The following is a 12,947-nucleotide window of genomic DNA, read 5'->3' on the forward strand; positions in this document are numbered from 1 at the left end:
AAGGGTTGTAAAAAAAAAATGTTCACCAGACACTGTATTGGCCCTTAAAGCCTAAAATATTTATATGACCTTTTACAGAAAAAGTTTTCCAATCTTTAGTCTAAACAAAAGCTTAATTTTTTTATTAGATATTTTATTGATTTTTCTTAGAGAGAAGCGGGGGGGGGGGGGGGGAGAGAGAGAGAGAGAGAGAGATCAAAACACCCCCTACTGGGGATTGAGCCCACAATTTAGGAATCAAACCAGCAACCTTTGGTGCACAGGACGATGCCCAACCAACTGAGCCACACAGGCAAGGGCCAAAAGTTTAATCTGGTTTCCCTGCCTTGGATTTGACCTTTGTCCAGGGGTGTTTCTTAATTTGAGAAACATTTTGTTATATGGGGGCTATGGGAATAAGAAACGGGTTTTTTGGGACCTAATAAGTCCTTTATTTTATATTTTCTCTATATTCTGCTTGAAAATTGTATAATTTTTTTCTTTTTCTTATTTCTCTCTACCTGTATTTTATGTACATAGCTCAACAACAATAACAACAACAAAACCAACTGGTTGATACTTTTGACATTCTGGAAATATTCTTACCCAGATTAATAATTTCATTTGTTGTATTTTCTGTTTTCTACATTACTGCAGGTGACAGCTTTACTAAACTTTACACCATTATCTAGTAAGATTCTTCTTTTCTTCAGCTTCCAATAACACTTTCTTTTAAGGCAAGAATCAGTAACCTTTTTCTGTCAAGGGCGAGATAATTAATATTTAAGTTTTTTGGGCCATATGATTTCTGGCACACCTGCTCAATTCTACTGTTATAGGAGAAAGCAACCACAGACAGTAAGTAAATGGGGATGACTGCATTCCAATAAAACTTTATTTACAAAAACAGGCAGCAGGTTGAATTTCACCAGTAGATTGTAGTTGGCTGTTTTGAAATCATTATTGACATCTCCCTTGAGGCTTTTCCTAACATTGTCTTTAAGACCCTTCAGGCCCAGCGGGCATGGCTCAGTGGTTGAGCATCGACCTATAAGGCAGGAAGTCACAGTTTGATTCCCAGTCAGGGCATATTCGTGGGTTGGAGGCTTGATCACCAATGTGGGGTGTGCAGGAGACAGCTGATCAGTGATTCTCTCTCATCATAGATGTTTCTATCTCTCTTTCCCCTTCCCTTCCTCTCTGAAATCAATAAAAATATATTAAAAACAAAGCAAAACCTTCAGGCTTTCACTAACACTTTCAAGGCCCTTCTTGCCTTCTCCTGCCATTCAGTCCCAAAGCCAAACAATTTAATTACTAAAATCTGTTTTGGCTATCTATTGCTGTGTAACATAACATGCCAAATTTAGTGATGTAAAATAACACTTCTTATTTTTTATGGTTCTGGAGTTTAGGCTTCGCTAGGCAGTCATGTCTCAGTGTTTTTTATGAGAATACAATCAGATTATAACTGGGGATGGAATCATTTAAAAGGCTTCCTCACCGAAGTCTCTTAATGCAGTTGGAGTGAGCTGGTAGCTGGGCCTGGAGATGACTCCTCATTCACATGTCTGATGGCTGAGCTGGGAGGACTCAAACAGCTGGCCCTCCTCAGCCATCTACTAGTAATTCTCTATGAGGCCTGGTCCATAGTCTCTCTAGCACGAGGCCTTTAGAGAACGTAGATATCTTATATGGTGATTCAGGCTCCAGGTTGCCTGTCCTGGGAGAGAACCAGACATGAGTTTTCTCAGTTTTTTATGACCTAACTTCTGAGGTTGCTCAGTGTCACTTCTGCTTCATTCTCTTTATGGGAAGGAGAATTTGACTCTGTCTTTTGATGGGAGTAGGATCAAAGAATTTGCAAATATGTTTTAAAACATAAAATGTCTCCCTGCTCCCTACCTCCAATATAAAAAAGTTTTGGAAGCTGGAATGTAGTGGATCTTGGTTGTTAGGATAGGCTTTCTCTTTCTTGTTGGTGAGGGTGGAGGTAGGAGATAAATTCCCTTCATTTAATGTTCCAGAATGGATTTGTCAAGATGTCAAGAGCTGTGGAAGGAGACTTCACAGTAACAAATGCCTCTTTTCTTCAGTAGAGAGAGGGCTGGGAGCTTTGGACTTGACATTCTTTTTCCTTTTGTATGAGAGTAGGCATGATGGTTCTTCCATCCAAAAAGAGAAAACAAACGAAACAAACAAAATCTCTGAAACTATTGAAAGTTCTACCATTTAGTCTGCCTGACATGGCTCAGTGCTTGAGCATCAACCTATGAACCAGGAGGTCATGGTGCAATTTCCGGTCAGGGCACATGTCTGGGTTGTGGGCTCAATCTCCAGTTAGGGGGCATGCAGGAGGCAGCCAATCAATGATTCTCTCCCATCATTGATGTTTCTATCTCTCTTCCTCTCCCTTCCTCTCTAAAATCAATAAAAAAATATATTTAAAAAATAAAAATAATAAAAGTTCTACCATTTATAGCTTCGTTTGAATTGATGAGTAACATTTTTGCAAGGGTTAAAGAGTATGTGTGCCTGTTAATCAATTATACTTTCCATTGAATTAGTTTAGCTAGCTTTCTTAATGCCTGCAGGGATACTCCCAAGGGAAATTTTGAAAAGGGGATAGGTGATAGAAATAATTTTAAATTTGGGGATTCTAGAGCAGATTATAAAGCAGGTTAGATGAGACTTTGAATAGCAGTAGGGAATGATCTTTAGAACTTCACTACTACCTGACCTCATCTGAAAAGACTTTGTTCACCTTATGTAGTGATCTGGCTTTGGAAGTAAAATAATCCTATCTAATAAAAGAGTGATATGCAAATTGACCATCACTCTAAGACACAAGATGGCTGCCCCCATGTGGACACAAGATGGCCGCCACAAGATGGCCTGCAGGGGAGGGCAGTTGTGGGCAGTTAGGGGTGACCAGGCCGGCAGAGGAGGGCAGTTGGGGGAGACCAGGCTAGCAAGGGAGGGCAGTTGGGGACCCAAGCCTGCAGGGGAGGGCAGTTGGGGGGGACCAGGTCAGCAGGGGAGGGCAGTTGGGGGGGGACCAGGACTTCAGGGGAGGGCAGTTGGGGGGGCAGGCCTGCAGGGGAGGGCAGTTGGGGGGGCAGGCCTGCAGGGGAGGGCAGTTGGGGGGGGGCAGGCCTGCAGGGAAGGGCAGTTACGGGTGACCAGGCCAGCAGGGGAGGGCAGTTAGGGGGGACCAGGCCTGCAGGGGAGGGCAGTTGGGGGGAGGAACCAGGCCAGCAGGGGAGGGCAGTTAGGGGCAATCGGGTTGGCCGGGGAGCAGTTAGGCGTCGATAAGGCTGGCAGGGGAGTGGTTAGGGGGTGATCAGGCTGGCAGGCAGAAGCAGTTAGGGGCAATCAGGCAGAGGCAGGCGAGCGGTTGGGAGCCAGCAGTCCTGGATTGGAGAGGGTGCAGGCTGGGCTGAGGGACACCCCCCCATGCATGAATTTCGTGCACTGGGCCTCTAGTATGCTAATAATTTGTAGTGGTATGAGAACCTCAAGAAGAGTCAGAAAAGAAAGTTCTGGAATGAGTTGCATCCCCAAGGAAGAGAACAATACATCTTGAACTACTGAAAATGGGGAAGACTTTTCACTACAGTTCTTTAACTTCAGTTGCAACTTGGAAGAGGTAACATCTTTTGGGATTAGTATTCTGTACCTTTTCCAGTTATTTATCTGCATTTTCTTTTCTCTTTCCTTCCAGTTGACACACAGTTGGTTTGGAGGCAGTAGAGGTGGGTGAAGGAAGAGTTAATTTTTCATGCTTTTAAGTCTGCTAATATTTAACTGATTTCACCTAGATGAAAACTTATTTTTTAGAATATTCAATGCATGGTATGTTGCATGCATTATGTATTCATTTAAAGCACCTTATTTCTGCCAAGGGCCATACAAAATTATCAAGTTAAAAATTAGCTGCTATATTTGGTCAAACATTTAACTCATCCCAATGCCTTGGCAGGGCCAGACCAAAAAAAATGATTTTGAGGGTCTTATACGGCCCACGGGCCAGATGTTCCCCATTTAAAGAATTATAGTAGCATGAATTTATGAATGACATGGATAGCAGATTATTTCAAGTCTAAAATTGCTCTGTTCATTTTTGGACAAAGTAATTACCTGCTAGAGCAATATTTTTCTGGCATGTTATAAGCCATGAGAATGGTTTGGAAGGATCTGAATGAATGCTGAGTGTAAAGGTTTTTGGTGCAACTTGATTTTATTCTTTCTTTCCTTAGAGTGTTGGTGGAGTAGTTTGATCTTGAGAGAGGAGAGGGAAAAAGCTGCTTTGTGAAAACAGTAATTCCATAGAGACTGGTGGTATTAGAAATATTTTGTTTTGGGGGTTTAGAAAGTCAGAAGACCTAAACACATGTTGATGTGCTCTCTCCCCATGTATTAATGAATTTAAAATATGTTGTTGAGCTCTGACTGGTGTGGTTTAGTGGTTAGAAGTTATCCTGTGCACCGAGGGTCATGGGTTCGATTTCCAGTCAAGGGTTGCAGGGTGGAGTGCGTGCAGGAGGCAACCAATCGATGTTTCTCTCCTCCCCTCCTCCTCCCTCCCATCCACTCTCCCTAAAAATCAATGGTAAAAATATTCTCCAGTGAAGATTAACAACAACAAAAAATAATAAAATAAAATATATGCTGCTGATTTAATGTTGAGTTTGTATATTGACTTCTGGTTTGGGCTTCTTTAAGCTGTATGTATATATTGAATCAAGTTAGTTTGTTAAAAAATATTTAATTATTCTATCTTTTCAACTGACATACAATATTTTGAAAATATTATTTTGAAAAGACAGCTATTATTTTGAAAGTAACAGATGTATTTAATATTTTTGGGATTGTACAAATGTTACTGGCAAAAAATCTTTGGATCATAAAAAGCATTTGTCAAATGTATATTTTTAGTTTGGTCTAAAAATGTACCATCTATATTTTTGGTGAGTGTAATTAACAAAAGTAGTTCAGATAAAAGAGTCAAAGTCTGAAATGATGAAGCTTCTGTTCTTAAGACTGCTTTATTTACACTAAGCATCAGAAAAAAACAGCTGGAAATATCATTTGAAAGAATTCTTATGTTAGTTATGGGCTCTTTCAAGAACTACCAGCTTCAGCCCTAGCTGATTTGGCCCAGTGGATAGAGCGTCAGCCTGCGGACTGAAAGGTCCTGGGTTCTATTCCAGTCAAGGGTGCATGCCTGGGTTGTGGGCTTGATCCCCAATAGGGGTGTGCAGGGGGCGGCCGGTCGGTGATTCTCTCTCATCGTTGGTGTTTCTATCTCTCTCCCCCTGTCCCTTCCTCTCTAAAATCAATAAAAATATGGTGTGTGTTAAAAAAAAAAAAAAAAGAATTACCAGATTCAGCAATGACTATGCCTTTTAAAGAATCTTAAAAATTTCAGAGCTGGGAAGAGACAAGACAAAGTTTTGTTTGGTCTTCCTTAAATATATACATGAATGGAAAAGGATGTTTTCTTCCCTTGAGCTTTTGCATTAAAATTTTCATTTTCCATGGTATTTACTACATGTTGTATGAAATTCATTGTTAAAGGATTTTTTTATTTTTAAATAGGCAAAATCATGATTTTCATACAAACATGAGATGAACACATGTAAAAAATATTACTAAACTGATTAATAAGAGAACCAGTAAGAAGTTAAAAGTAGTTCAAAGGAAAAATCAAAGTACCATTCTTATTTATGATCAAGAATGCTGAAATGTATTTACAGGTTGACACAAAACTGGCTTTTTCCATTTGACATGTGGGAAATCATTCCTTCTTTCACTGGACAGAATCTGTTTGCTTATGTATAGACAAGAATCCTTTGCATTGCTCTCAGTTATCTACAACTTACATTTCTAAAATAGCTCAAAGATCATAAAGGGTACAAACCCTGTAGAAAATCAGATAACTAGGAAGGGTGCACATTACACAATACCAATTTAAAAAATATAGATATTTTTATTGACTTCAGAGAGGAAGAGAGAGAGAGAGAGATCAATGATGAGAGAGAATTATTGATTGGCTACCTCCTGCATGCCCCACACTGGGGACTGAGCCCTCAACCCGGGCATATGCCCTGACCGGGGATTGAGCCATGACTTTCTGGTTCATAGGTCAATGCTCAACCACTGAGCCATGCTAACCGGGCCACAATGTCAGTTTTTTCATTGAAGATGCCTAGTGATCTTTTTGGTTCATTTCAAAGTCTTTTACAATTTTCTCCATCATAAAAGGACAAAATAAATGGGTCTGTATTCTGTTTTTTTACAACAAGGCAATGTCTGTTAGTCTTAGGGTCTTACTGTTATTCCTTGTAAATAAAATAAGTTTTTAAAACAAAAGACAATCAAGTTATTCTTAAGTGGATGTTTTCTGGTATTTTAATCAGCATTAGAACACTTCCTCAGATTAGTGTTTGAAGTTTGGACAAATAGTTAAACTGTAGCTTCAAATGGTTAGGTAGTAAGTTCTGTTAAGACTACCTCCTCCATGCCCCCCACCAGGGATTGAGCCCAAAACCAGGGCATGTGCCCTTGACAGGGAAGCGAACTGGCAACCTCCTGGTGCACAGGATTACACCCAACCAACTGAGCCAAACCAGCCAGGGCTTTCTTTTACTGTTTTGAAAAAGTGTTCCCTATTTTGGGGTAAAACTTACCTTTTCATTTTGCCTTGATAGAACACTGGCTGATACCCTATTTCTTTCATTTCTTTATTGCCAAACTTCTCAATTGAGTAGTTAAGGGGTTTGGCCTCCACTTTTTCATCACCTGCTCTTACAGTAAACTCCTGCATTCTGATATACTGTAATTCTCCCCTGAATCTGAAACAGCAGCACTCTCCCACTCAATCTCCCATAAAGCTTAGAATGTACTAGTGGTAGGCATTCAATGAATATTAGTTGAATAATGAATGAAATAGAAGCTTTAAAAGACTATCACTGAGCTCTAGCTGGTTTGACTCAGTAGATAGAGAATCAGCCTGTGGACTGAAGGATTCCAAGTTCGATTCCAGTCAAGGGCACATAACCAAGGTTGCGGGCTCAATCCACAGTGGTGGGCGTGCTAGAGGCAGCCGAACAATGATTCTCATCATTGATGTTTCTATCTTTCTCTCCCTCTCCCTTCCTCTCTGAAATCAATAAAATATATATATAGACTATCACTGAGAGCTATCTAATACTTTCAATCATTGGATTTAAAGAAATCTGATAAGAGCCCTGGCTGGGTGGCTCAATTGTTTGAAGCATTGTCCCATACACCAAAAGGTTGCGGGTTTGATTCCCAGTCAGGGTGCATACCTAGATTGCAGGTTTGATCCCTAGTCGGAGCACCTACAGGAGGCAACTGATCGATGTTTCTCTTTCACATCGAGGTCTCTGTCTCTCTCTCTCTGTCTCTCTCTCTGTCTCTCTCTCTTAAATCAATAAAAACATACCCTTTGGTGAAGATTAAAATAAAAACAGAAACAAAACAAAACTTAAAAAAAGAAAAGAAGAGCCCTGACTGGTTTGGCTCAGTGGTTGGAGTGTCAGGGTCACGGGTTCAATTTCCGGTCAAGGGCATGTATCTGGGTTGCAGGTTCCCCAGCCCAGGTAGGGGCAAGTACTGGAGGCAACTAATTGATGTGTCTCTCTCACCTCCATGTCTCCTTCCCTCCCTCCCTCTTTCCCTTTCTCCCTCTCTTATACTCTCTCTGGAAATCAATGGAAAAAATGTCCTTGGATAAGGATTTAAAAAGAAAAGAAGAAAAACAATTGTTGCTTGAAGCAACAATTGTTTTTCTTATCTTCAGGGTTAAAATGTATAAAAGTATGTTATGTGTAATTAATCTGTAATGCCATAAATGATAATGCAAAACAAATAATATGGTGGCCTGGGAGGCTGCCTTGTATTTGAAACATGCTTTCTATCATGCATTGGCTGTATGCATTTTGTTATGCACATTTCATTTGTTCAATAAGGTGTGTAAGACACCTTTCTAGATGAAACTCGTGTGCCACACTTTGCACTACTCAGAACATAATGATGACCTCAAGACTATCAGGAGAAATATTTAAATTTCCATTTTATGAAGAACCAAATTATTAGTTATGCTTTTTAAGGAAAATTACCAGTTTACATAATCAGGGTGCATTTTAAGTTCTAACTTTTTTTGTTTATTGTATTATGCATCATTTGAAAATACCAAGGAAATAATCCTTTTGTTTTTAATGATGCATGAGTGGAAGTAATGCTAGTTGGCAGTATTTGATTGTAAGAAATCAATAAAGTAATTGTGTTTTTTAAAAAAATAATAATAAAAAGAAAAGAAATCTGATAAGAAACTATTATACCTAAATTCAGTCTAACTGGATGCTTTTGTATAATGTGAGTTTTGGTGTGTGTTTTTTTTTTTTGTTTGTTTGTTTTTTTGAGAAGCCCATGGTTTGTATCAGATTCTGGAAAGAAATTTAATATACGTTGTTTTAGAGAAAGTTTAACTGTCTCAAGGAAAATTTTTTAGCTAAAGCATCTTTTCTGTTTTTCCTATCAAGAGAACTCAGACCATTCTTTTCCCAGTTCAGTGATACTCAGACCTTGGTTCTTGAACCCCATGTAGGCCATTCAGCAGCTGTCTTCTTCTAAGACCTCCATTGTTTTAACCAGATTATGCCACGATAGGGTAATAACCATGCTGCCTTTGGTTAATGGTAACTAATATGGCACCAAAGGTATATTCTTTTAAAAACAGCAGTTCCAGCTTTGATCAATTGATTTCTCTTTAGTCATTTTAACAAGTAGCCTTAACAGTTAATATTTTTGCTTTAGCTGTCTAGTAGATAGTATTAATTTGCCAAAAGTTGTTACAAGTTTTCTTTGATTATAGTAGAAGTCTTTTTATCTATTGCTATTCTATCTTATATAATTTATTGTTAATTGAAAAGGTTGGTTAAAGCAGGAGATTAAAATGATACATACACACCATAAGCATTTTATTTCAGCTTAAAACAAATAAATATACATTTATTCACCAACCTTATGATGTATTAAGTATGCGCCTGCTGATTAGAGTTCTTCATCTTTTTGGCATTAATTACATCCTGTGATGCATTGCTCGAAACTTCCAATTACAGTTTTTCTAAGTGGAGTGAGAGCTCTTAGTTACTTGAAACAATGAGTATAAGCTCCTCCTGGATTTTTTAATTTGCCCCAAGCTTACACTTCAATTGAGGACAGTTTATTTATTTATTTTTAATTGAATATATTGGGGTGAAGTTGGTTAATAAAATTATACAGAACCATGCTCTAACCACTTTACCATACTGGCCAGGACAAGGCTCTTACTCTCTCTTTTTATTTTTAAAGTTTTTTTGCATTTTTAATCTTGAACTGAGGGTATTTTTCCATTGATTTTTAGAGAGAGTGGAAGAGAGAGGGAAAGACAGACATCGATGTGAGAAAAACACATCGATTGGTTGCCTTCTGTACGTGCTCCGACCAGGGCCCAGGCCTGGGAGGAGCCTGCAACCGAGTTTCGTGCCCTTGACCAGAATCAAACCTGGGACCCTTCAGTCCACAGGCCGGCACTCTCTCTGTCCACTGAGCCAAACCGGCCACGGCTTTATTCTAGTTTTGTTAATTATCAACCGAGGATGTTTTTTCATTGATTTTTAGAGAGTAAAAGAGAGAGGGAGAGACAAAAAGAGAAACATCAATGTGAGAGAGAAACATTGATTGGTTGCCTTCCGCACTCGCCCCCGACCTGGGCCAGGGTTCAAGCCTGCAACCGAGATACATGCCCTTGACCAGAATCAAACCCAGGACCCTTCAGTCTGAGGACTGACGCTCTATCCACTGAACCAAACCCGCTAAGGCAAGGCTCTTGCTCTTGATGGATTAAAAAAAAAACTTTCCCCAGGCTATCTACTCATCCCTTCATTCTCCCTCCACATTGGAAAGTATTTCATATAAGGTTACTTCTATTTTCTTTTATTCTTGGGTTGCATTTTATGAAATGTTTTTTTCTGTCAGGTGCCACGTATAAGTTCTGTAATCCTTATCATGCTTTTTTTACCCAGAAATCTTAGGCATATATTTTTAAAATGTTTAGTAATGTGGAAAAAATAGCATTTGTATCTTTTTTTTTAAAGAATATATTTTATTGATTTTTTTTACAGAGAGGAAGGGAGAGGGATAGAGAGTTAGAAACATCGATGAGAGAGAAACACTGATCAGCTGCCTCCTGCACACCCCCCACTGGGGATGTGCCCGCAACCAAGGCACATGCCCTTGACTGGAACCGAACCTGGGACCCTTGAGTCCGCAGGCCGACGCTCTATCCACTGAGCCAAACTGGTTAGGGCAGCATTTGTATCTTTATAATTTACTAGAGGTCTGATGCATGAAATTCGTGCAAGGGGCTTGGCCTTTGCAGCCGCGGTGGCTTGCCTTGGTCCTCACAGCCCCGGCTTCATCTGGAAGGTCGTCCGGCTGTCCAGTCTAATTAGCATATTTCGCTTTTATTATTATAGATAGACACTTCCTGCAGTATGGACTAGTCCAAATTTTGATGTTTTGGTTTTCCTTATTAAAATTCCTTTGTGGCCCTAGCTGGTTTAGCTCAGTGGATAGAGCGTCGGCCTGTGGACTGAAGGGTCCCGGGTTTGATTCCGGTCAAGGGCACATGCCCAGACTTTGGGCTTGATCCCCAGTAGGGAGTGTGCAGGAGGCAGCCAATCAATGATTCTCTCTCATTGATGTTTCCACCTCTCTCTCCCTCTCCCTTCCTCTCTGAAATCAATAATAATATATTTTAAAAATAAAATAAAATTCCTTTGTGTGCTTCCCATTCACCCCCAACCCCAAGTTTCTTGCAGCTGTATTTGAGCTGGGAAACCTGAGGAGAGGTTAGAAATAGGAAATTCTAGAGGAAGAAAAAAGACCCTTGATTTGGACAGGAAGAGCAGGTAGCAAGGAAGATCTTAGGGAGTGATGAGATAATATTTTCGTTTGTGAAGCAGAGATTGGGATAATATTTTTGAGGTAGATACAAAATATAAGATGACTAAGAGAACATGCTTTCTGAAATAAGAAGATGGTTTGATTCTAAGATTAAAGTTTCCGAAAGAGCAAATAGCCATACTAGAGGCCCAGTTCACAAAATTCATATATGGGTAGGGTCCCTGGTGGTCAGAGCACATCATAGCGAGCGATTGAACTGGTTGGTCAAACTCCCTAGGGGACACTTTGCATATTAGGCATATATATATTTTAGAGTACTTTTCCTCTAATCACTAGTTTTGTTTAGAAAAAATACAAAACAAAACCTGTGGATATCTCTCAGAAATTTTGTACAAATAGCTATTACTATAACCGTAAATATGTGTATTTTTCCTCCCTCTAGAATCATCCTGGAGAGACATGAATGTCTGCAATGATATTTCCTGACAAGAAGATAATAGAAGGAAAGGAGATCACCAGTTAGCAGAATTTCAAATAACCAGGATTTTGTATTTAACACCTCCAACTGCAGACTTCTCTTGCCTACCTTTAAATCAGAGATAACTACAATCAGAACCCAGACAAGGCAAAAGAATACTTTTCTTCTATATCTTTTGAGATAAAAGAAATTGCAATGTCTAGGAAACAAAACCAGAAGGGTAAGAGTATATATGGGCATAAATTGTTAAAAGCATAGTTGTGGAGTAATGATCACCATTTATATCTGTATTTTCAAAAAACATTCTCTTAATATGTTTTGAATGGTTTTACTTTCCCTCTGTACAGTACTACTGTTAGTTACAACTTTTATCATGACAGAAATTAATTTTAGAAGAGTATAGAACATTCATAACTTTATCTGTTATCTCATTAACTAAGTATCTGTAGATATTATTTTACAGCTTCGTGTATTACTACTTTTGGAATTCATATAACAGTTGCTTTTATCTTAGAAACCTAATAAATTGGAGTATACTTGCAGGATAGCCAAATGCCTCTTGAAAATGTACTCTTTGGAGAGTGAACATATGTTAGGGGAAATGTTAGGAGATAATTTACTGCAGGATATTCTGTATCCTTTGAGTTGATGTTTCATTGGAGATAGGAAATGAAACAAGAGAAAATGCTTCTAGATTTTGATTCGTTCTTTAGCTTTCCTTCTGGGATCATTACTCTAGTTTCTTGTCAAAAGTAAAATATAAGGTGCAAAGAGTCAAAAAATATCAAGAATAGTTATAAGTAGGGGAAGGACAACAGGACTGTATAAAATCACTTTTCCATTTCCTAGAATAGCTCCACAAAGGTTAAGGGACAAATTTAACAATAGTACTAGAACTGTTATTCACAACTGTAATATATTAAGGGACTGACCATAGCTATTCTACCTCCCCTCCCCCTCATTCAATTTAATTTCCAATTTAATGTTCTTTAATTGAAAACAAAGCTGTAGATACAGATCTCACATAAAATATGAAAAAATGCTTTTAAACTTAATTCTGACATTGCAGTTAAAAACCTCATTATAAGAACAATATATCAAAGCTCCTTTTGGTCCTGAGAACTGTTGTTTCATTGTATAGTAAATCAATATCAAGAAAATCTGGGCTCTAAGGAACTGTTTAGATTCCTAAAGAAGCTGAACTGTTCTATGGAATGGGATTCATCAACTGAAAAGTTTTTATAACCTTTTTCTTTTTTCTTCAGACTTTAATTTCATCATAATTCAGTTTGCTTTTTCCCCAGTTATGCTTGAAACACTGATATCTGTTTTCCTTCTGTAAATGAGAAACATTATAGTAAAAATAGGATTCCAAACTTTAAAATAAAAGGTTAGCATTTAATTTTTCCTAAAGAGTTAACTTTAGCAGATTGCTTTGACCTCTAAAAACCTAGTCTTTGTTTATTTCATGTCTGTGTTTTGCTAGAGTTATAAAAATGTCTTGATTACTATA

At 38.6% G+C, this 12,947-nt stretch overlaps 1 protein-coding gene across 3 annotated transcripts in view; it reads left to right on the forward strand.

Annotated features, from left to right (window-relative positions):
• SPATS2 (spermatogenesis associated serine rich 2) overlaps positions 1-12,947 on the forward strand; it is a 101,002-nt gene that overhangs the window by 28,972 nt on the left and 59,083 nt on the right. For 2 of the 3 annotated variants that reach the window (XM_079773442.1, XM_079773440.1), the window contains exon 3: positions 11,399-11,654. In XM_079773442.1, coding sequence (XP_079629568.1) covers positions 11,630-11,654 — 25 coding nt within the window. In that variant the 5' untranslated portion in view covers positions 11,399-11,629. Of the gene's footprint in view, positions 1-3,703; positions 3,735-11,398; positions 11,655-12,947 lie in introns of all 3 variants that reach the window. The other variant, XM_079773441.1, reaches the window with a different exon arrangement.

Source organism: Cnephaeus nilssonii, assembly GCF_951640355.1.
Source record: "Cnephaeus nilssonii genome assembly, chromosome: 6".
NCBI lineage: Eukaryota > Metazoa > Chordata > Mammalia > Chiroptera > Vespertilionidae > Cnephaeus > Cnephaeus nilssonii.